The 22,556-nt window shown below is 40.8% G+C and overlaps 1 protein-coding gene across 1 annotated transcript; it reads right to left on the bottom strand.

Annotated features, from left to right (window-relative positions):
* Positions 1–12: 12 nt before the first annotated feature.
* LOC129815438 (low-density lipoprotein receptor-related protein 1-like) lies at positions 13–5,454 on the bottom strand. The gene is made up of 3 exons (XM_055869275.1): positions 5,397–5,454; positions 4,371–4,512; positions 13–3,914 (listed from the first exon to the last, which is right to left on the bottom strand). The coding sequence occupies exons 2-3, from the start codon at positions 4,485–4,487 to the stop codon at positions 3,774–3,776; spliced, it is 258 nt and encodes an 85-aa protein (XP_055725250.1). The 5' UTR covers positions 4,488–4,512; positions 5,397–5,454; the 3' UTR covers positions 13–3,773.
* Between the last annotated feature and the right edge of the window lie 17,102 nt (positions 5,455–22,556).

The raw sequence follows: 22,556 nt of genomic DNA, 5'->3' as shown, positions 1-22,556 counted from the left end.
ATTTGTGGTTAATTTGGTATTAATTGTATCCTCCACAATATGTCCAGTCCAGCTAGATATGAAAACACAACCACAGAAGTGACCGTGATGTTCAAAAGGGACCAAACTGCGATACCAAGTGATACCAACAATGTAACATCGAACTCAAAATAAAATGACAACATAAAAGGCAATAAAAGAACACAAATCCAGTTGATTGTTTTCTGTACAATTTTTAAAATTGTATTTATAACAATCTGTTATTTAGCTTGTAAAGTACTCTACCAAAAACATTCATTCTCTTTCCTGAAAATGTTGAGCCTCCATGCATTTTGTACTATAAAAGCTATGTGTAATTTCTCATAAAACAAGGACTAATCAAAAACAACTTAAATCCAAGAATGCATGTATGACTTTGCAAAAATGTTCTTTAAAGTAAAATGATTGTACTTGTATCTCCTTTCAATTAAACATTTTTAATAAAATGCGACCGCATAAATCAAAAATAACACTTGCTGACAGATAAGCAAAATACGGATTTGTTATTCTAGTTACTTAAACATTTGTTTGCCTTTTCTCACATGCATTAAAATATGGCTGATCACCTGACAGAAGCAGCATTTTGGGACAGTGGCTGAGCTTAAAGACACGTCAAGGCAACCGTTTGTTTGAAAGGCAAACAAACGGCAGCGTTAGCAGCAGGATACAAAAGACAGATGATCAGAAACGGCTAAAGGAAGAACAGTGGAGGGAAACGCTACGTGACAGTCAAAAAGAAAGAAAGAAACGAATGCCCTTCAGAGGGAGCTGTTACAAAACCATTAAAAACTTCTTGTCAATAGGGGGGCGCTATTTTCACTTTGGAAAAAATCGTGCCCAATTTAAACGGCCTCGTACTCTATTCTAGATCATACAATATGCATATTATTATTACTATTGGATAGAAAACACTCAAGTTTCTAAAACTGTTTGAATTATATCTGTGAGTAAAACAGAATTCATTTGGCAGCAAACTTCCAGACAGGAAGTGAAAATTCTGAAAATGGGGCTCTGTTTCAGGGCCTGCCTATTCAACTGGCTTATATTTATCGATATACATGCACTTCATACGCCTTCCGCTAGATGTCAACAGGCAGTGGAAGGTGGAATGGGGTGTCTGAGCTTGATCTGAGGTCGAACAAGAGCTTTTGGAGTGGCAGGTCAGGAATTTCCTTTCTCTACCAAGGCGCACGAAGCACCTCTATATTGTCTTCTGATAAGCGTTCGGTTTACACCGCGAATATCTCCGGCTCTGATTTTATTTGATACATGTGATAATAACATCGTAAAGTATGTTTTTTCAACCGAGTTTTATCAGATTATTCAACGTTTATTGGGACTTTTGGAGTTTTCCGTTCTTTGTGTAGAGAGAAGATGGGAACGTTATCAAGCTTGGCTAGCATTGTGGCGCGAATTCGACAGAAGAAAAGGACATTCTAAAACCAAACAACGATTTATTCTGGACCAAGGACTCCTTGTACAAGATTCTGATGGAAGCTCAGCAAAAGTAAGAACAATTTATGATGTTATTTGGTATTTCTGTGGAAAATGTTGATTCCTATTCTCTGCCGTTTTGGCGAGCGCTGTCTCGCAATAACGCAAGCTGTTTGTTATGGTAAAGTTATTTTTAAAAATCTAACACGGCGGTTGCATTAAGAACCAGTGTATCTTTCATTTGCCATACAACAAGTACTTTTATGTAAAGTTTATGATGAGTTCTTTGGTCAGATTAGGTGAGTGTCCAAAATATCTCTGGAGATTCTGGTGAATCGATGCTACGTATTCACAATGTATAATCAGGATTTGTAGCTCTAAATATGCACATTTTCGAACAAAACATAAGTGTATTGTATAACCTGATGTTATAAGACTGTCATCTGATGAATTTGTTCAAGGTTAGTGATTAATTTTATCTCTATTTTGTCGGTTTTGTGCAAGCTATTTTTGCGGGGAGTAAATTGCGTTGTGTGTTTGGCTACTGTAGTGAGCTAATAGAAATATATATTGTGTTTTCGCTGTAAAACACTTTAAAAAAATCGGAAATATTGGCTGGATTCACAAGATGTTTATCTTTCATTTGCTGTACACCATGTATTTTTCATAAATGTTTTATGATGAGTATTTAGGTATTTCACGTTGCTCTCTGTAATTATTCTGGCTGCTTCGGTGCTATTTGTGATGGTAGCTGCAATGTAAAACTATGATTTATACCTCAAATATGCAAATTTTTTGAACAAAACATAAATGTATTGTATAACATGTTATAAGACTGTCATCTGATGAAGATGTTTCTTGGTTAGTGACTAATTATATCTCTATTTGGTCGGTTTTGTGATAGCTACCTATGCGGTAGAAACATGGTGAAAATATGCGGTTGAGTCTATGGCTATTGTGGTTAGCTAATAGAAATACAGTGTTTTCGCTGTAAAACATTTAAAAAATTGGAAACGATGGCTGGATTCACAAGATGTTTATCTTTCATTTGCTGTATTGGACTTGTGATTTCATGAAAATTATATTATATGATATCCCTGTCCCGTTAGGCTAGGCTATGCTAGTCAGCTTTTTTGATGAGGATGCTCCCGGATCCGGGATGGGTATCACTGAAAGGATAAAGCACAAAACTAATGTTCTCAGGTTAGAAGGATTCATCTGTACTGAAGCCTGACAGGGCCAGGTGGACAGTCAAGCCCTTACATAAACCAAATGAGGAAATGCTGCGAAAAACAAAACATACATTAGACCAAACGTTATCCCATCTCCTTTCTCTGTCCATCCACACAGCTGTAACTAAGACACTTGTCCTCTGGCACCACAGTCCACTGAAGGGGTGCAGATTGGTGACGTTCTTCTCAACGAAGGTGTCACACATTTTCTCACAGTATCTCTGGTCCGTCCCATCGTTACTATGCTCTGACCTGCCATGACATGGGCACTGGGCACACCCACAGCCCACTATATGGAAGCATTCCCAAGCCTGGAATCTTCAACATCATCATAATTATCACATCTCACCAGTAATCAGTCAGTCACTCATCCTCAGTCGCTTCAACAACACTTTGATTATGCTATTTTAACATCACATGAGCCCTACACACCTTAAGGATAGAAACAAACATATATTGACCTGCGTTACATCTTACGGTAGATACACAGTAAAACCTTGTCTGTGCAAGAAAGAAAACAATTTCATGAACATAGTTTTCTGAGAAAATAATATGGAAATAAGTTGCCATCCGGTACTGACATTAATTTTAGATGCGCTGTACACAAATCATACTGTATTATTCCTGTCTTACACACTCCTGCAGACAAAACTGTCATCAAGACAACAATGGTACCGACTTACAAAACTGAGTTCGCCTTCCCCTGCTCAAAATTAACACAAACAAAATTAAATAGAACAATGTTTTTTTCTCTATACAATTCATACAAAACAAAATGCTCCAATGATGATGTTTTTCTTCTTCTAATTGTTTTTTTTTCCATTTCCTTGTGCACAGAGGTAGTGGCTATTTAGGTAAAGGGACAAAAATAGTAAATAAAACATTTCTTCTATGAAATGTTTTTGTTCATTTTTGACCAGAGGAATCGTAAAAGAACAAAATATAATACTGCAATCACATACAAAAGGTCAATTTTTGTACAATTTATACAGTGTGCACAACTTTTCTGTTTATTTTCTTTCCGTTTTGTCTTTCAAAGGCAAAAAGAGGGGTGTGTTTGGAATGTTACGCCCCAGGCTAATAGACCGTTTATGCTAGCAGGTCCACCAGAGGCTCCTCATCCCCCCGTGACAGAAGCTCCTTCTTCTCATCTGTGCTGGTCAGGGAGTTGCGGCTGTTGTGGGCTCCCATGTACAGTGTGGCGTACACTAGGTTGGTGAAGTTGGTGGGCTGGGAAGAGACCAGGGAGGACCATGAGATCAACTAAATACATGGTAGTAGGTCTGTGTTTGTATGTTGCCTCATTTGTGTCCAGGATGTGTGTGTTTGCTTGTGCAGGTATGTGTGACATGGTGCAAGTGTCTTTGTGTGCTTGCTAGTATTACTTTGTGTTTTACTTTTTTTTTTTTTTTTTACCGTTATTTTACCAGGTAAGTTGACTGAGAACACGTTCTCATTTGCAGCAACGACCTGGGGAGTAGTTACAGGGGAGAGGAGGGGGATGAATGAGCCAATTGTAAACTGGGGATTATTAGGTGACCATGATGGTTTGAGGGCCAGATTGGGAATTTAGCCAGGACACCGGGGTTAACACCCCTACTCTTACGATAAGTGCCATGGGATCTTTAATGACCTCAGAGAGTCAGGACACCCGTTTAACGTCCCATCCGAAAGACGGCACCCTACCTTGTCTGGGTCCAGTGTGAAGTCTGAGTCTAGAAGATCCCCGGCATCGTCTGGCTCACCCTCGTAGATCTTGTACGCTGGGTTTCCTATCTCTACGTTCATGGCCCCGTTAGTCATCCTCTGGTGCTGGAAGCCCTTGGCCCTGCAGATACAGAGGTGAAATGACATGATCCCTTTGACACAGACGGGTCCTGAGAGCGTCCACACAGCGCGGGCAGCGACATGGCCACATCACGGGGGTCAGGGCTCACATCACTGTCACGGTAACCCAGGAAGCCTGGACCCAAAGCCACAGCCCAGGCAACAACGCAAATCCAGCATTCACCTAGCTAGTATATACTACAGGACACACTGGTCCTGGAGAGGGGTATGTAACAGTACCAAGTAAGCCAACATTACACACACACCCTGTAAGTGATACTACTGAATGCCTACTAAAAAGACACAAGCAAGGTCAAATCTATCGATGTCTTGGACAGAAATCCACATTGTTGTCAGTTTGGAGCATTACCATATTGGTTCAAACCATGGACTTGAAGAATGGAGAGAAGTAACAAATCAACCAACTACCATTGTAAATGCTGGATTTTCATGTTGCATTTTCCAAATCCTGGCTTGGAACAACGCAGTCAGAGCGTCCTCTCTCTCACTATGATAAATACTATAGCATTCTACACAACCCAATACAGTACAGCATGATGGAGAACAGCATGGGGTCCATTAAGACATCCTGGGGCCATAGACTGATCAATTTCACAACCTCTTCAATAGATCACCACCTGTTACACCCCTAGAAGTATAGTAGGGGTTTTGGAGAGGGTAGACCAGTCCTGAACAGGTATTTAGATCAGGAGAGGGAGGGGCAAGCTGAACTAGAGGGTCATGACTCCTTAGGCACAACAGATAACGACATTGACCACAGGACCCAACACTGCACAACAAAAGAGACTGATGAAGAGAGAGAGAGATGGATGGGATGCCATATTGAGTGAGAGAGGATGGAAAGCGTAGCGTGGCAACCGTTACCGCGAGAGTCTGGAGAAGGACTTGCCCGGCCTGCCAGACCTGAGGGACAGAAGAGATGCAGTTACTCACAGCAGAGAGGGGTGGGGGGTAGGTGACCACATTTAAAATAATCAAATGCGGGACAATGGGATGATTTTGTGGTACAGTGTAGCCTACATGAATACATGTTCTTGGCAGCGCTCCAAGCAAGCTAACTGAAGCGCACAAAGCCTACTCTTTTGCAGAGCGAGCACCTTATTTGGTGATGCAGAAACAAGAGACCACATGTGGCTGTTTTATAAGAATCTGGGAATATTTGGCCAAGTAAATATTTGTGGTTGGTCTCAGGGAATGTAAAACAGTTCGGAAGGGAGACTTTTAAAAACGGGATTGAGTGAAGTACCAGCAAATATGTTGAATGAGCAACTAATGAGCTTCACAAGTTTGATGAAATTACCTTATCTTTCAGTCTAATACGGCTATTTACGTCTCGTCTTGTGCAGCCAGAATATTTAATCTCATCAACGATTGGAGAAGTGTTTAACATCACCAGTACCAAATACTTATGATATATATATCTTGTCATAAGCGCAATGGGACTGCAAAAGAGACAGATTGGAATGTCAATTCTCAAACGAATAGAAAGTCTGACTTAAATACAGGACAAATCTAACTTTTTGTGTAAAGTAGTGTTGCTTTAAATTGTTAATAAAATATGGGACATGATTGTTTGGTTGTGGAACGCACAATCTGGGACATGTGGTCTCCTTAGGAGAGAGCGAGGGAGGGAGGAGAGAGAGAGAGTGCAGAGACCGTAAGAAGCATCATTAAAGACAGCCTAAGAAGAAGAGAGAGCTTGATATGGGGTTTTAAGGTAGATATTGTCCCAGTGTTCCGCTAGTGCCCCGGTGTTGTATTGTCTAGTGTAGCGTTCCTCACCCACTCATCCTCCTCCTGTACCAGAACACAGCTCCTCCCACCAACATAACCAACAACAGCAGCATCAACAGTGGGATCACTATGGAGGCAGTACCTGCACATGGACACACAGAAACAGTATACATACACAGACTTCAGGTAGCATCAAGTCGATGTGCAATCACAATAATATGTGTAAAATGTAGAGTAGCAGATCTTCTTTTTGCAAACCATCAGAAAAGTTGAGGACAGTTTACTTACGTCCACCAGACTCTGAGGAGGCCACCGCCTCACAGCGATGCCCCACCCAGCCTGCAGAACACCTGGGGGAGTGTCACGCCCTGGCCTTAGTTATCCTTGTTTTCTTTATTATTTTAGTTCGATCAGGGTGTGACATGGGGGATGTTTGTGTGTTTTTTGTCTAGTCTAGGGTGTGTGTATTGTCTAGGGGGTTTTGGTAGCGTTCATGGGGTTGTGTTCAGTGTAGACATTTATGTAAGTCTATGGTTGCCTGGATTGGTTCTCAATTAGAGACAGCTGTCTATCGTTGTCTCTGATTGAGAGTCATATTTAGGCAGCCATAGGCATTAGGTAGGTTGTGGGTAATTGTCTATGTTTGACGTTAGTAGCTTGTGTCTGCACTTTTGTTTGTTAGCTTCACGTTTGTTGTTTTGTCTAGTTTGTATTAGTATTAGTGTTCGTTTCATCTTCAAATAAATAGAAGATGTATTTATATCACGCTGCGCCTTGGTCCTCTCTTTCACCTAAAGACGATCGTGACAGGGAGAGAGATAGACACAGACAGATGTAACCAGAGGTACTATAATATATGTATGTGAGAAAGTGCGGGATAGAAAGACAGAGAACTTACTTGCACTCTGGTAGGTGTGTGTGTGGGTTGACAGAGCACTGTCCATTAGCACAGTATTCATCACATGTGTAGCAGCTGAGCTGGACTCTGCCATTTGTGCAGCTACAGGACACACACAGGTAACAATAGGTTAGGAGGATGTGTGTGTGAGTGTGACACTTACATGCAGGTGACCTCTCCTGTGGGCTGGAAGGAGTCGGTTGGGGATACACTTGCCGTTGCTGCAGTAGTGACACTTGTCCACCTCGCAGGTGCTGCCGCTGAACTGGGGTAGACAGCGACACTGGCGCGCCCTGCTGGCACTCTGCAGAGAAGTGCCTCTGTTCAGACAGTGGCCCTCGCAGCTACCTACTCACACACACACATACATGAGACAACTATCCGTCTGAGTATAGTGAGAGCAAGGAGTCTTGAGGTGGATATCAAAAGAGTGCCAGGCAGTTAACATTTTGTATTCCTCCACTATTCTAACTCAGTAGTGTTTGAGTATTACAGTAGAGAGACAGTTTTAAATGTTTTGTTTATTAGAGCCCGAATTAGCTGTTGCACATGCAGCAGCTATTCTTTGTGGGGTTCATACAAAACATTAAAAACATGAACATTTCAGTCATTTAGCAGATGCTCTTGTCCAGAGCAACGTACAATTCATCTTAAAGGGCAATTCGGCCACTTTCAACTGCATATTCCTTACCTCCAGCACCAGACCCGTGTGTGTCTACATATGTGAACATGGAGCGTTTCCATGTGTGGTTAAAAGTACTAAAAAATGCTCACCTAATCCTAAAGTAGGATTAAATGCCCACACCAGCTAAAATCATCCACTTTTTCAGCTGAAAGATGATGCCCATAGTTTACCCCTGATATTGCAAAACGATTGAGTCAATAAATCATCGTTTTAGTCTGTGTAATATATTGGGTCTATGCCGTGTGTTTCATTATAAGATTAATTACATTTATATCTGACGAGGGATAGCTTTAGTTCATTTGGAACCACCTGCAAAACATGTACATGTGTGGGCTCATTGCTTCCTGTTTACAATCTGGTACTTACTACTGCTTACTGCTGTCTGTAATGCACTTAGCTCATTCAACAGCTCCAGATCGAACTGACGGTGAAATGGTGAGTAAGAAAATAGCTAATATTATTATGAGCTAATGTCGTTCACTTGGCTATAGTAAGCAGCCCGGCAAGGCACACGTTAACCGAACGATGTATCATAGGCGCATCACCTAGCTAACATTAGTGACATCAAAAGTGGATGAAGACGTGGAGAGGTGAAATGTCAACACGGCTGCGATACATCGTCGTTTCTGGAGACGTTATGCACGGCAGCGCAAAAGTAGCAGCAAGAGTTGGACAAAGGGTCAATAACTATATACAAGTTTGGCTTGCTAGCTAGCTATAGTATAGGTGACTGTGCTGTGAAGTTCCTTCAGGAAGTATTCATACCCCTGGACTTACACCACATTTGTTTTGTTAAAGTCCAAATTCAAAATTGATTTGTTTTACCCATTTACACACACTACCCCATAATGACAAAGTGAAAACATGTTTTTAGAAATTTTAGCAAATGTATTAAATGAAATACAGAAATATCTAATTTACATAAGTATTCACACCCCTGGTCAATACATGTTAGAATCACATTTGGCAGCGATTACAGCTGTGAGTCTCTGGGTAAGTCTCCAAGAGCTTTGTACACCTGGATTGTACAATATTTTCACATTACTCTTAAAATAATTATTCAAGGTCTGTCAATTTGGTTGTTGATCATTGCTAGACAGCCATTTTCAAGTCTTGCCATAGAATTTCAAGGTGATTTAAGTCAAAACTGTAACTAGGCCTCTCAGCAACATTCAATGTCATCTTGTTAAGCAACTCCAGTGTATATTTGTGCCTTGTGTTTTAGGTTATTGTCCTGCTGAAAGGTGAATTCATCTCCCATTCAGTTACTTTTTCATTCTGAAAAACTCCAGTTCTTAACGATTACATGCCTTCACATAACATGATGCAGCCACCACTATGCTTGAAAACATGGAGAGTGATACTCAGTAATGTGTTGTATTGGATTTGCCCCAAACATACTGTAAAACATTTTGTATTCTGGACAACTTAATAAATTAACTTTTTTTAATTGCTTTGCCACATTTTTGCAGTATTACTTTACTGCCTTGTTGCAATTAGGATGCATGTTTTGGAATATGTTTTATTCTGTACAGGCATCTTTCTTTTTACAATGACAATTAGGTTAATATTGTGGAGTAACTACAATGTTGATCCATCCTCAGTTTTCTCCTATAACAGCCATTAAACGCTAACTGTTTTAAAGTCACAATTGGCCTCATGGTGAAAACCTTGAGCAGTTTCCTTCCTCTCCGACAACAGAGTTAGGAAGGACACCTGTATCTATGTAGTGACTGGGTGTATTGATACACCATCCAAAGTGTAATTAATGACTTCACCATGCTCAAAGGGTATTCAATATCTGCTTTTTTGGAAGATCTCCCTCGTCTTTGTGGTTGATTCGGTTTGAAATTCACTGTTCGACTGAGGGACCTTACAGATAATTGTATGCGTGGGGTAAAGAGATGAGATAGTCATTAAAAAAATCATGTCAAACACTATTATCATTAGGTGACTTGCTAAGCACATTTTTACTCCTGAATTTATTTACACAAGGTGTCTCTACAGTAACCTACGGTGGGGCAAAAAAGTATTTAGTCAGCCACCAATTGTGCAAGTTCTCCCACTTAAAAAGATGAGAGAGGCCTGTAATTTTCATCATAGGTACACTTCAACTATGACAGACAAAATGAGAAAAAAAATCCAGAAAATCACATTGTAGGATTTTTAATGAATTTATTTGCAAATTATGGTGGAAAATAAGTATTTGGTCAATAACAAAAGTTTCTCAATACTTTGTTATATACCCTTTGTTGGCAATGACAGAGGTCAAACGTTTTCTGTAAGTCTTCACAAGGTTTTCACACACTGTTGCTGGTATTTTGACCCATTCCTCCATGCAGATCTCCTCTAGAGCAGTGATGTTTTGGGGCTGTTGCTGGGCAACACGGACTTTCAACTCCCTCCAAAGATTTTCTATGGGGTTGAGATCTGAAGACTGGCTAGGCCACTCCAGGACCTTGAAATGCTTCTTACGAAGCCACTCCTTCGTTGCCCGGGCGGTGTGTTTGGGATCATTGTCATGCTGAAAGACCCAGCCACGTTTCATCTTCAATGCCCTTGCTGATGAAAGGAGGTTTTCACTCAAAATCTCACGATACATGGCCCCATTCATTCTTTCCTTTACACGGATCAGTCGTCCTGGTCCCTTTGCAGAAAAACAGCCCCAAAGCATGATGTTTCCACCCCCATGCTTCACAGTAGGTATGGTGTTCTTTGGATGCAACTCAGCATTCTTTGTCCTCCAAACACGAGTTTTTACCAAAAAGTTATATTTTGGTTTCATCTGACCATATGACATTCTCCCAATCTTCTGGGTCATCCAAATGCTCTCTAGCAAACTTCAGACGGTCCTGGACATGTACTGGCTTAAGCAGGGGGACACGTCTGGCACTGCAGGATTTGAGTCCCTGGCGGCGTAGTGTGTTACTGATGATAGGCTTTGTTACTTTGGTCCCAGCTCTCTGCAGGTCATTCACTAGGTCCCCCCGTGTGGTTCTGGGATTTTTTCTCACCGTTCTTGTGATCATTTTGACCCCACGGGGTGAGATCTTGCGTGGAGCCCCAGATCGAGGGAGATTATCAGTGGTCTTGTAAGTCTTCCATTTCCTAATAATTGCTCCCACAGTTGATTTCTTCAAACCAAGCTGCTTAACTATTGCAGATTCAGTCTTCCCAGCCTGGTGCAGGTCTACAATTTTGTTTCTGGTGTCTTTTGACAGCTCTTTGGTCTTGGCCATAGTGGAGTTTGGAGTGTGACTGTTTGAGGTTGTGGACAGGTGTCTTTTATACTGATAACAAGTTCAAACAGGTGCCATTAATACAGGTAACGAGTGGAGGACAGAGGAGCCTCTTAAAGAAGAAGTTACAGGTCTGTGAGAGCCGGAACTCTTGCTTGTTTGTAGGTGACCAAATACTTATTTTCCACCATCATTTGCAAATAAATTCATTAAAAATCCTACAATGTGATTTTCTGGATTTTTTTTCTCATTTTGTCTGTCATAGTTGAAGTGTACCTATGATGAAAATTACAGGCCTCATCTTTTTAAGTGGGAGAACTTGCACAATTGGTGGCTGACTAAATACTTTTTTGCCCCACTGTATATATAAAGATCCAGTTCATTTAAAAAAAAAAAAAATGGGAGGCCTCTTACATGTCATTGTTGATGCAAACATTCTAGCTAAATGCTTGGCGCATGGAGTTAAAAAGTTTTTTTTACATGGACGATACATTGGAGATAATATAAGACAAGTACTGGAGACAATAGAATACTATGAAATATCGGGGAGGCCTGGTTTTCATAGCTGATTTTGAAAAGGCTTTTGATAAAGTACGACTGGAGTTTATATATAAATGCCTAGAATATTTCAATTTTAGAGAATCTCTTATAAAATGGGTTAAAGTTATGTATAGTAACCCTAGGTGTAAAATAATAAATAATGGCTACATCTCAGAAAGTTTTAAACTGTCAAGAGCAGTAAAACAAGGTTGTACACTATCGGCATATCTATTTATTATCGCCATTGAAATGTTAGTGGTTAAAATTAGATCCAACAATAATATTAAGGGATTAGAAATCCGTGGCTTTAAAACAAAAGGTGTCATTGTACACCGATGTTTCAGGTTCTTTTAAAACCACAATTAGAATCCCTCCACAGCCTCAGAGGATCTAGATACTTTTGCTAACCTCTCTGGATTAAAACCAAATTATGATAAGTATTGGATATTACGTATTGGATCACTAAAAAAATTCAACTTTTACATTACCGTGCAGTTTACCAATAAAATGTGGACATACTCGGTATACAAATCCCAAAAGAAAGAAATTCTCACTCCAATACACTTTTTAGAGGTTAAGGGAGGGGTTAAAATCTTGCTACCATGGAAAGGAAAATACATTTTTTTTGTGGAAAAAAATCACACTTATGAACTCTTTAGTCATATCACAGTTTACCTATTTGTTATGGTTTTGCCTACACCCAGTGACCTGCTTTATAAATGATAATGAACTAAACATATTACATTTTATTTGGAATGGCAAGCCAGACAAAATTATAAGGGCCTATTTATATAACGAATATGAATTCGGAGGGCATAAATTATTTAATATTAAAGCACTAGACCTCTCACTAAAAAGCATTAGTCATACAAAAGGTATACTTATCCAAAATAGTTCTCTAGTGAATTGGTAGGAATGTCTCACCCCATGTTCAAGAATGGCATTTTTCCATTTTTATTTAGATTACAACTGCTCACTTTCACTTGTTTGAAAACTAAATCTCCAAAATATCATAATTTTTTTAACAAGCCTTAGAAAGTTGGTGGCAATTTCAGTTGAATCCACCTGAAAAGACAGAACAAATAATACGACAAATATTGTGGTTAAACTCAAATATACTAATTGATAAAAAAATATTTTTCAATTACGTTTTATTTTTTTAAAGGTATAAAGTTTTGTAAATGATATCATAAATAGGACTGGTGTAGTTGTGTCACACATGCAGCTAACACAGACATATGGAAATGTATGCTCTACCCAAAATTACAACCACAAAAATGGAAGAGGCAAGTTGTCACACCCTGACCGTAGAGAGCCCTTGGTTCTCTATGGTGTTGTGGTTCAGGGCGTGACTAGGGGGGTGTTCTAGTTTTGCTATTTCCATGTTGGTGTACTTGGTATGGTTCCCAATTAGAGGCAGCTAATTATCGTTGTCTCTAATTGGGGATCATACTTAAGTTCTCCATTGTTCCCACCTGGGTTGTGGGATATTATTTGTGTATGTGCTTGTAGGACCACTGAAGTTATGTTTCGTTTATTTGAGAACCTTCACTGCAAATAAAGATGTGGAACTCACATGCTGCGCCTTGGTCTCGTCCTTATTACGAGCGTGACACAAGTAGAAGGGGGAAAGTAAGGAACTTGTCGGTCGGCCCTGCATTTAAGAACATAAATGGTTAAAGAAAATTGTGATAAATGAAATTGGTATATGTTTTCATATGAGGACCAAAGAATTGACAGCTGTGCCATATAAATTGCAAAATAGTTGTACCCATTCCATGGCACATCGTTTATGAATTGACACGCAAAAGAATGCCGGATTCAAAACTTCACATTTTTCAATTTAAATTATACAAAATTCTTGCAACCAATAGAATGTTAAAATATTTATGTATTTAGGTACTGTCCATATGTAGCTCGTTTTTGGTCACAGGTCCAGGAATGGCTTTCGAATTGCAACATTTGCCTAGAACTAACGCTGCAGATAGCAATACCGGGTGATTTGAAAAGTCTATAATCAATCAATAATATAATTATTTTAGCAAAAATATATCTCTAATTTAAAATCAGTAGACAATATGAGAATAGAACAGTTCAGTACTTTTGTGAAGCATCACAGCACAGTTGAAAAATACATGGCAAATAGAAAACCAAAATGGATGGTGTTAAGAGAGATGGGAGGGGTTGAATGGAGCTGAATGGTGGGACTAAGATAATCAATGTAAAACATACGGGGTCTGTAAAGTGTATATAGGTTCAGAAATTGTGAAATAGCACTGTTACAAAAATAAATCAAACTGGATGGACTTCAGAAATAGGACTAAAAACAGTATAACTATTGTAAAATAGATTTGATGTAAAATGTGTATAATATGTATAAACTGAAGGTAGAAGCCTAAGTGTTGTTGTTTATTAGTTTACTCCAATAGGGGGAGGGGTGTTAGGGTCTGCAGGGAATAATAAAGGTATATTCTAAAAAACAGTAAGCATGCATGTACGCATAACCCCCCCAACCCAAATGTTTAAAACAAACTAAAAAAAACAATGTAGCCTACTACAGCTGCAGGTAGCATAGAGAAGCTTATGCACTCTGACCCCATCTGGGCCAGGGGAAACGTAATGTCATGTTTCCATAGCCTAAGCTATGTACAATAAAGTAGCCACCTGAAGTGTGACTATAAACTAAATTTGATTAAGTTCACTTTTTTTTTTTTTATGTTTGCAAAAGAAATAGAAATATTACATTTACATTAGTATTCAGACCCTTTCCTCAGTACTTTGAGGCACCTACGGCAGCGATTACAGCCTCGAGTCTTCTTGGATATGATGCTACAAGCTTGGCACACCTGTATTTGGGGAGTTTTTCCCATTCTTCTCTGCAGATCCACTCAGGCTCTGTCAGGTTGGATGGGGAGCGATGCTGCACAGCTATTTTCAGGTCTCATAGGTGATGTTCGATTGGGTTCAAGAACGGGCTCTGGCTGGACCACTCAAGGATATTCAGGGACTTGTCCCGAAGCCACTCCTGCATGGTCTTGGCTGTGTGCTTCGGGTCGTTGTCCTGTTGGAAGGTGAAACTTCGCCCCAGTCTGAGGTCTTGGGTGTTCTGGAACAGGTTATTATCAAGGATCTCTCTGTATTTTGCTTCGTTCATCTTTCCCCTCGATCCTGACTAGTCTCCCAGTCCCTGGCGCTGAAAATGGTGCCAGGTATCCTCCAGATGTGACGCTTGGCATTCAGGCCAAATCTTGGGTTTCATCAGACCAGAGAATCTTATTTCTCCAAGCGGGCTGTAATGTGCCTTTTCCTGAGGAGTGGCTTTCGTCTGCCCACTCTACCATAAAGGCCTGATTGGGAGTGCTTAGAGATAGTTGTCCTTCTGGAAGGTTCTCATCGCCACAGAGGAACTCTGGAGATGTCTGTCAAAGTGACCATTGGGTTCTTATTCACCTCCCTGACCAAGGCCCTTCTCCCCGGATTGCTCAGTTTGGCCGGGCGGCTAGCTCTAGGAAGACTCTTGGTGGTTCCAAACTTCTTCCATTTAAAAATGGAGGCCACTGTGTTCTTGGGGACCTTCAATACTGCAGAAATGTTTTGGTATCCTTCCCCAGATCTGTGCCTAAACACAATACTTCTCAGAGCTCTACGGACAATTCCTTCGACCTCGTGGCTTGGTTTTTGCTCTGACATGCACTGTCAACTGTGGGACCTTATAGACAGTTGTGTGCCTTTCCAAATCATGTCCAATCAAATGAATATACCACAGGTGGACTCCAATCAAATTGTAGAAACATCAAGGATGATCAATGGAAACAAGATGCACCGGAGCTCAATTTCAAGTCTCATAGCAAAGGGTCTGAATACTTACGTAAGTAAGTTATGTTTATTTGTAATAAATTAGCAAACATTTCTAAAAACCTGTTTTCACTTTGTCATTATGGGGTATTGTGTATAGATTGATGAGGATAAACAAATGTTTAATTCATTTTAGAATAAGGCTGTAACTTAACAAAATGGGGAAAAGGGGAAGGGATCTGAATACTTTCCAAATGCACCGTATTTATAGCCTAAAATAGGAACGTGATCAAATTTGGTTTATATTCACACTTCGGGTGGCTAGGCTACCGAGGCCTTGAACCAAAATGATTAACTGAATTAGTCAACACAATAGTGTTGACATACTGTATGAGTATCTTTTTAGTTACAGATGCAAAAGCCTTACATGATGCAACCCTGCATACAGCGAGGTCAGCCTTGTTAGGTTGTATGCAATCAGTTGTCTCTGTCTGTGTAAAGGGTTTTAATTTTGTCATCCTCCCTGGGCCAGGATTTTTTTTTTTTAGCATATGACCTGATTATAAAAAATTCTGGTCCCATCATAGCCCATATAATACCTTTTTTAAAGCTGATTTATTACTGTCATACGCTACAACAACTAGGGTGAGGAGTTGGATAGGTTTGTCAGTGGTGTAAAGTACTTAAGTAGTACTTTAAAGTATTTTTACTTAGTTTTTGGGGGTATCTGTATTTTACTATTTATATTTTTGCCAACTTTACTACATTCCTAAAGAAAACTTTTTCTCCATACATTTTCCCTGACACCCAAAAGTACTCATAAAATTTTGACAGGAAAATGGTTCACACACTTATCAAGGGAACATCCCTGGTCATCCCTACTGTCTCTGATTTGACGGGCTCACTAAACACATGCTTCATTTGTAAATTATGTCTGAGTGTTGGAGTGCCCCTGGATATCTGTAATGATGTCTGAGTGTTGGAGTGCCCCTGGATATCTGTAATGATGTCTGAGTGTTGGAGTGCCCCTGGATATCTGTAATGATGTCTGAGTGTTGGAGTGTCCCTGGATATCTGTAATGATGTCTGAGTGTTGGAGTGTCCCTGGATATCTGTAATGATGTCTGAGTGTTGGAGTGTCCCTGGATATCTGTAATGATGTCTGAGTGTTGGAGTGTCCCTGGATATCTGTAATGATGTCTGAGTGTTGGAGTGTCCCTGGATATCTGTAATGATGTCTGAGTGTTGGAGTGTCCCTGGATATCTGTAATGATGTCTGAGTGTTGGAGTGTCCCTGGATATCTGTAATGATGTCTGAGTGTTGGAGTGTGCCCCTGGATATCTGTAATGATGTCTGAGTGTTGGAGTGTGCCCCTGGATATCTGTAATGATGTCTGAGTGTTGGAGTGTGCCCCTGGATATCTGTAATGATGTCTGAGTGTTGGAGTGTCCCTGGATATCTGTAATGATGTCTGAGTGTTGGAGTGCCCCTGGATATCTGTAATGATGTCTGAGTGTTGGAGTGTCCCTGGATATCTGTAATGATGTCTGAGTGTTGGAGTGTCCCGGGATATCTGTAATGATGTCTGGGTGTTGGAGTGTCCCTGGATATCTGTAATGATGTCTGAGTGTTGAAGTGCCCCTGGATATCTGTAATGATGTCTGAGTGTTGGAGTGTCCCTGGATATCTGTAATGATGTCTGAGTGTTGAAGTGTCCCTGGATATCTGTAATGATGTCTGAGTGTTGAAGTGTCCCTGGATATCTGTAATGATGTCTGAGTGTTGGAGTGCCCCTGGATATCTGTAATGATGTCTGAGTGTTGGAGTGCCCCTGGATATCTGTAATGATGTCTGAGTGTTGGAGTGTCCCTGGATATCTGTAATGATGTCTGAGTGTTGGAGTGTCCCTGGATATCTGTAATGATGTCTGAGTGTTGGAGTGCCCCTGGATATCTGTAATGATGTCTGAGTGTTGGAGTGTCCCTGGATATCTGTAATGATGTCTGAGTGTTGGAGTGCCCCTGGATATCTGTAATGATGTCTGAGTGTTGGAGTGCCCCTGGATATCTGTAATGATGTCTGAGTGTTGGAGTGCCCCTGGATATCTGTAATGATGTCTGAGTGTTGGAGTGCCCCTGGATATCTGTAATGATGTCTGAGTGTTGGAGTGCCCCTGGATATCTGTAATGATGTCTGAGTGTTGGAGTGCCCCTGGATATCTGTAATGATGTCTGAGTGTTGGAGTGCCCCTGGATATCTGTAATGATGTCTGAGTGTTGGAGTGTCCCTGGATATCTGTAATGATGTCTGAGTGTTGGAGTGTCCCTGGATATCTGTAATGATGTCTGGGTGTTGGAGTGTCCCTGGATATCTGTAATGATGTCTGAGTGTTGGAGTGCCCCTGGATATCTGTAATGATGTCTGAGTGTTGGAGTGCCCCTGGATATCTGTAATGATGTCTGAGTGTTGGAGTGCCCCTGGATATCTGTAATGATGTCTGAGTGTTGGAGTGTCCCTGGATATCTGTAATGATGTCTGAGTGTTGGAGTGTCCCTGGATATCTGTAATGATGTCTGAGTGTTGGAGTGTCCCTGGATATCTGTAAAAGAAACTATTGGGCCATCTCATTTGCTTAATAAGGAATTTGAAATGGTTTATACTTTTACTTTTGATACTTAAGTACATTTGATCAATTCCATTTACTTATGATACTAAAGCATATTTAAAACCAAATATTTTTAGACTTTTACTCACTACTATTTTACGGGGTGACTTTTACCAGAGTCATTTTCTATTAAGGTATCTTTACTTTTGCTCAAGTAGGACAATTAAGTACTTTTTCCACAACTGAGGTTTGTCTACTACCACAGGGAAAACTCTGGGGCCCAGGAAGACAATTTCCCCTCCACCACTCTGGGACCTGAGGTGCCGCCTGAAATCACCACAATGTTACAAATGAAAAAAAACATATCCTATTTGTATGATCTACATCTTGCATGTTTTTGGTGGTAGGGATAGGCTTCCATAGTTGTATGTGGCTCAGTGCAGATGGCAGCTACTGCGGCAATTTCAAAATGTAACAGGATGTTACTGCAATTTCAGGTAAAAACTACAGAAAAAGTATACAATTTGGAAAATGTCTATATATTTCAGCAGTTTCAAAAACATTGCTCTGCTATTACCATTTATACTGTAGGAGTGTTGGCTCAACAAGACAACTGTTTACACTGCCCTGCTTCAAGGGGGGAAACTTTCAGGCAGGCAAGTGTCATGCACTAACTCCGGAGGTAGAGGTCTAGATGTATGCAAGTTTACATTTTAGTAATATGTGTAGCTGACGGTATATTTATAAAAAGTGTAGAGGCTCTAACTATCTACTAACCCTAACTCTTAACAGTAACATTAGCAAGCAGTTGCTTATCAACAGATAGATGCTCATACTACAGATTGGCTGGACAAATAAAGTTTGACCAAAACTTCATACCAAATCATTGCGCCATTAAACCAATGGTGTCCATTTTTCCCAGGAATGGCTAAAAACCACAACAGAGAATAATAGACACTCAAGAATACATTTCTTTCAAATTCCAAAAGATAAATGGAAGAAAGGCTGACCGTTTGTTTCTGGTGATACAGTATGTTACACTTGAGATCTGAAAAGGGAGGCTAGAGAAGCTAAGTGTATTAAAAATATTGATTATTGGGTGGACAGTTAGATCTACTCCTCAGTAAAATACAATACAAATTAACCTAACACTGATTGCCCCTAGTTTTACACACAAAATGTTGAACAAGACGGATATTTTAGATAAGTACAGGACTAAATCAAAACATCTAGGGGTTCATAGTGGGTGAGAAGGGCAATGGCTTTATGAGATGAAGTCACTGCTCACAGGATAAGTCACTCACACATCTCTGCCCTGCCAAAACAAATCCTTTGTATCTGCTCCTTTTTAAATCAGACACATTTGACAATCAATATCACTCCAACACCTACTCTCTCTTTCTCTACATTTCTTTCCCTCCCTCCATCTCCAGGCCTTAGGAGGATGGTTTGGATGTGTGAATAGCTTTTTCACAGCTCCACAATGGTAACAGCCTTTATATCTAAAATGAGCTTCCTCTGCCAGTCACACACACTCTCACCAACATACAATCTAATCCACAATCTGGCCTCTTTAAAAAATATCATGAACATAATCTCTTAAGTATGACATTTCGAGATCACACCGACCCAGGGGCAGCTGGGAAATGTTTTTAGCCATGACAGACTGATCTCTCCAGCAAAAGTTCCACCCAACATTTCCCATGTAGGCCTAAATTAGATCAAATCTGCTTGCTCTTTGCTATTGAGGTGTGTCCTGTTTGAACCTAGCATTTGTCAAGGCGTAGTTAAGGATCATACCATCTCCACGTTAACCGACACCCTAGACCTACTACAATTTGCATACCACCCCAACAGATCCACAGATGACACAATTGCAGGGTACTGGGCAGAGGCTGGCTAGTGGTGACTATTTTCTCAATTGCATACTTGTCGTGTCCTCCCTCTCCCCCTTCCCAAATCACATTGGATGAAAACAAAAGAGGTCCCTCCCCTCTGACCTTCTTCAATGGGTTTGAGAAAGAGCCGATAGATAGGACGTGGAGTATGCAATTGAGAAAAAGCTATTTACATTCTCCCTCCACCTATTCTTCCCACTCTTGCTCCCAGACAGATAAGCAGCAGAACTAGATAAAATAGCAAAATGCACAAGGAAAAAAAAAACCATACAGATGTAGATATGCCCCCCTCAGAAAGATACAGCTTAATGTGAGCTCTCACTTTTTTCAATATGTTTTTTACAAAAGGATAGATTTGGAGATCAACTTAGATTTTTTGGCAGGTACATATGCAGGATGCTACCCTCCACAGCATGGCCTTCACTCCAGATCAAAACTCCAAACCTACAACCTAATTTTGACCAAAATTAACCCGAGCGAATACCGCTTCCAAGGTTATTTTTCCAAGCTATACGGAGGGTGCTCTAGCCAACAAACAGCAGAGACCCGAGGACACCATTCCAAACTGGAACTGAGTGAGTAGTGTTTGGTCTGATGCCATTTTGAAAGCCAAGAAAAAAAAAAATGTAAATAAAGTACATTACAATGATATATTGTACTTTATGGGGACAATGCTGAGTTAAGGCTCCCATGCTTACAAGGACAGGCCAGATTACAAATTCAATTAGCACTAAGGTGTGAAGTAAAAGGCCTTTGGGCCCAACAAGTGTCAGGAGTCTTTGAAGCGTCCTCTGAAGCCCCCTCCTGCTGTTCAAAGACCATTCACTGGCATTTTCTACAGGAAATCTGCCTCCAGAAATAAAAGTGTCTCCCAAGTGGGTGTGACACCTACTCGACACCTATTCCACCTGGCGATCTGTTCACCGTTTGACCTGGCCTGTCTCCCCCTGTCTGGTAACAACACTCACCTCTCTCCCGAGGTTTCGCTCGCCTCCAGCACACACGCACTGTTGGGGCGAGTGACTCTGAACATTCAATGGCTAGCCCCAAGTCGTTATATATTTTTTAAATGTTCTTGTGCATTTTGCTATTTGCCTCATGACTCCAGCATACTTTGTTGACTACAAACTTTGTTGCCTGATGAAATTGCTGTACAATATGATCTTGTTGCCATCTGGTGCACATTGATGTCATAAATCAGCACTGCAGCGCTCTCCCTGTACTATGCCGTGGCTTGATTGTATTACTGTTGATGATATCTGGAAATGTATATGTCACCCTGGTCCATCTACTGTTGCTAGCCCCAATTCTGACTTGTGCTCTGATATCTGTTTCACTGATTTCTGCTCTCGTAAAAGCCTGGGTTTTCTGCACGTTAACACCAGAAGCATATTATCTAAAATGGATCAATTGAAAGTGTGGGTTCACAGCTCCAATCCAGATGTGTTGGTCATTACTGATACGTGGTTAAGGAAGAGGGGTTTGAACACTGATGTTAACCTTTCTGGTTATAACCTTTTTCGGCAAGATAGATCTTCCAAAGGTGGGGGACTGGCAATCTTTACCAAGGATCACCTTCAGTGCTCGGTTGTCTCCACCAAGTCTGTCCCAAAACAATTTGATTTGCTGGTTAAGCATTAAACTTTCAAATAGCTCTTTGTTGACTGTTGCTGGGTGCTATTGTCCTCCATCAGCACCAGCCTGTAACCTACCTGCCCTAAGCTCTCTCCTGGCCCCTTACACTAAGTCTGAATTTATCCTGCTAGGTGACCTAAACTGGGATATGCTTAAAACACCTGTCCCAAGTCCTAAAGCAATGGGACTCCCTAAATCTCTCAGATTAATCACCAATCCCACAAGGTATGACTCCAAACACCCAGAAAAGGCTACTCTCCTCAATGTCATCCTCACAAATAATCCTGATAACACCAGACTGATGCCTTTCTGTAATGACCTTAGTGATCACTGTTTTACAGCCTGTGTTCGTAATGGCTGCTCAGTGAAATGACCGCTTGCTAAAAAAACGTTAATGAGCAAGCCTTCCTTCATGAACTGGCCTCTAAAATGGTAAAGAATCAGCTTGAGTCCCTCTGTCGAAGACACTTGGACCTTTTTTAAAAATATTTTCAGTGGTATTGTTCACAAAACATGACCCCAATGAAAATAAGAATTAAAACAGGTTCAGCCCCTGGTTCGACCGTGATCTTGCAGAGTTACTCCACCTCAAGAATTGCATTTGGCGAAAGGCTCGGCACACGCATACTCAGGCTGACTGGCTCTCGTTCAGGCAAATGAGAAATAAGTGCACTCTAGCTATCCGGAAGGCCATAGTTAGTTACTTTAAGGAGCAGCTCTCTCTCTGTGGGTCTGACCCCAAGAAGTTTAGGAAAACAGTTAAAGACCTGGAGAATAAACCCTCCTCACATCTGCCCATGTCCCCTACAATGTGGTTGTTACTGACAAGACACCCCCTCTCTCCCCAATTCACACATTCCCTTTCTCAGGCTTGCCCTCCAGCATGGTAAATGACTAAATGTCCAAGCTACGGTTTCTGATCTATAGGAAACATTACCACCACCTCTGTCCAGGCCCGAGCGATGGCCTGGCAAATTGCATAGCCCTTATCCAA

Source organism: Salvelinus fontinalis, chromosome 18 (genome assembly GCF_029448725.1).
Source record: "Salvelinus fontinalis isolate EN_2023a chromosome 18, ASM2944872v1, whole genome shotgun sequence".
Classification (NCBI taxonomy): domain Eukaryota; kingdom Metazoa; phylum Chordata; class Actinopteri; order Salmoniformes; family Salmonidae; genus Salvelinus; species Salvelinus fontinalis.
The sequence above is the reverse complement of the archived record's forward strand: the minus strand, read 5'-3'. Positions and strand labels throughout refer to the sequence as shown.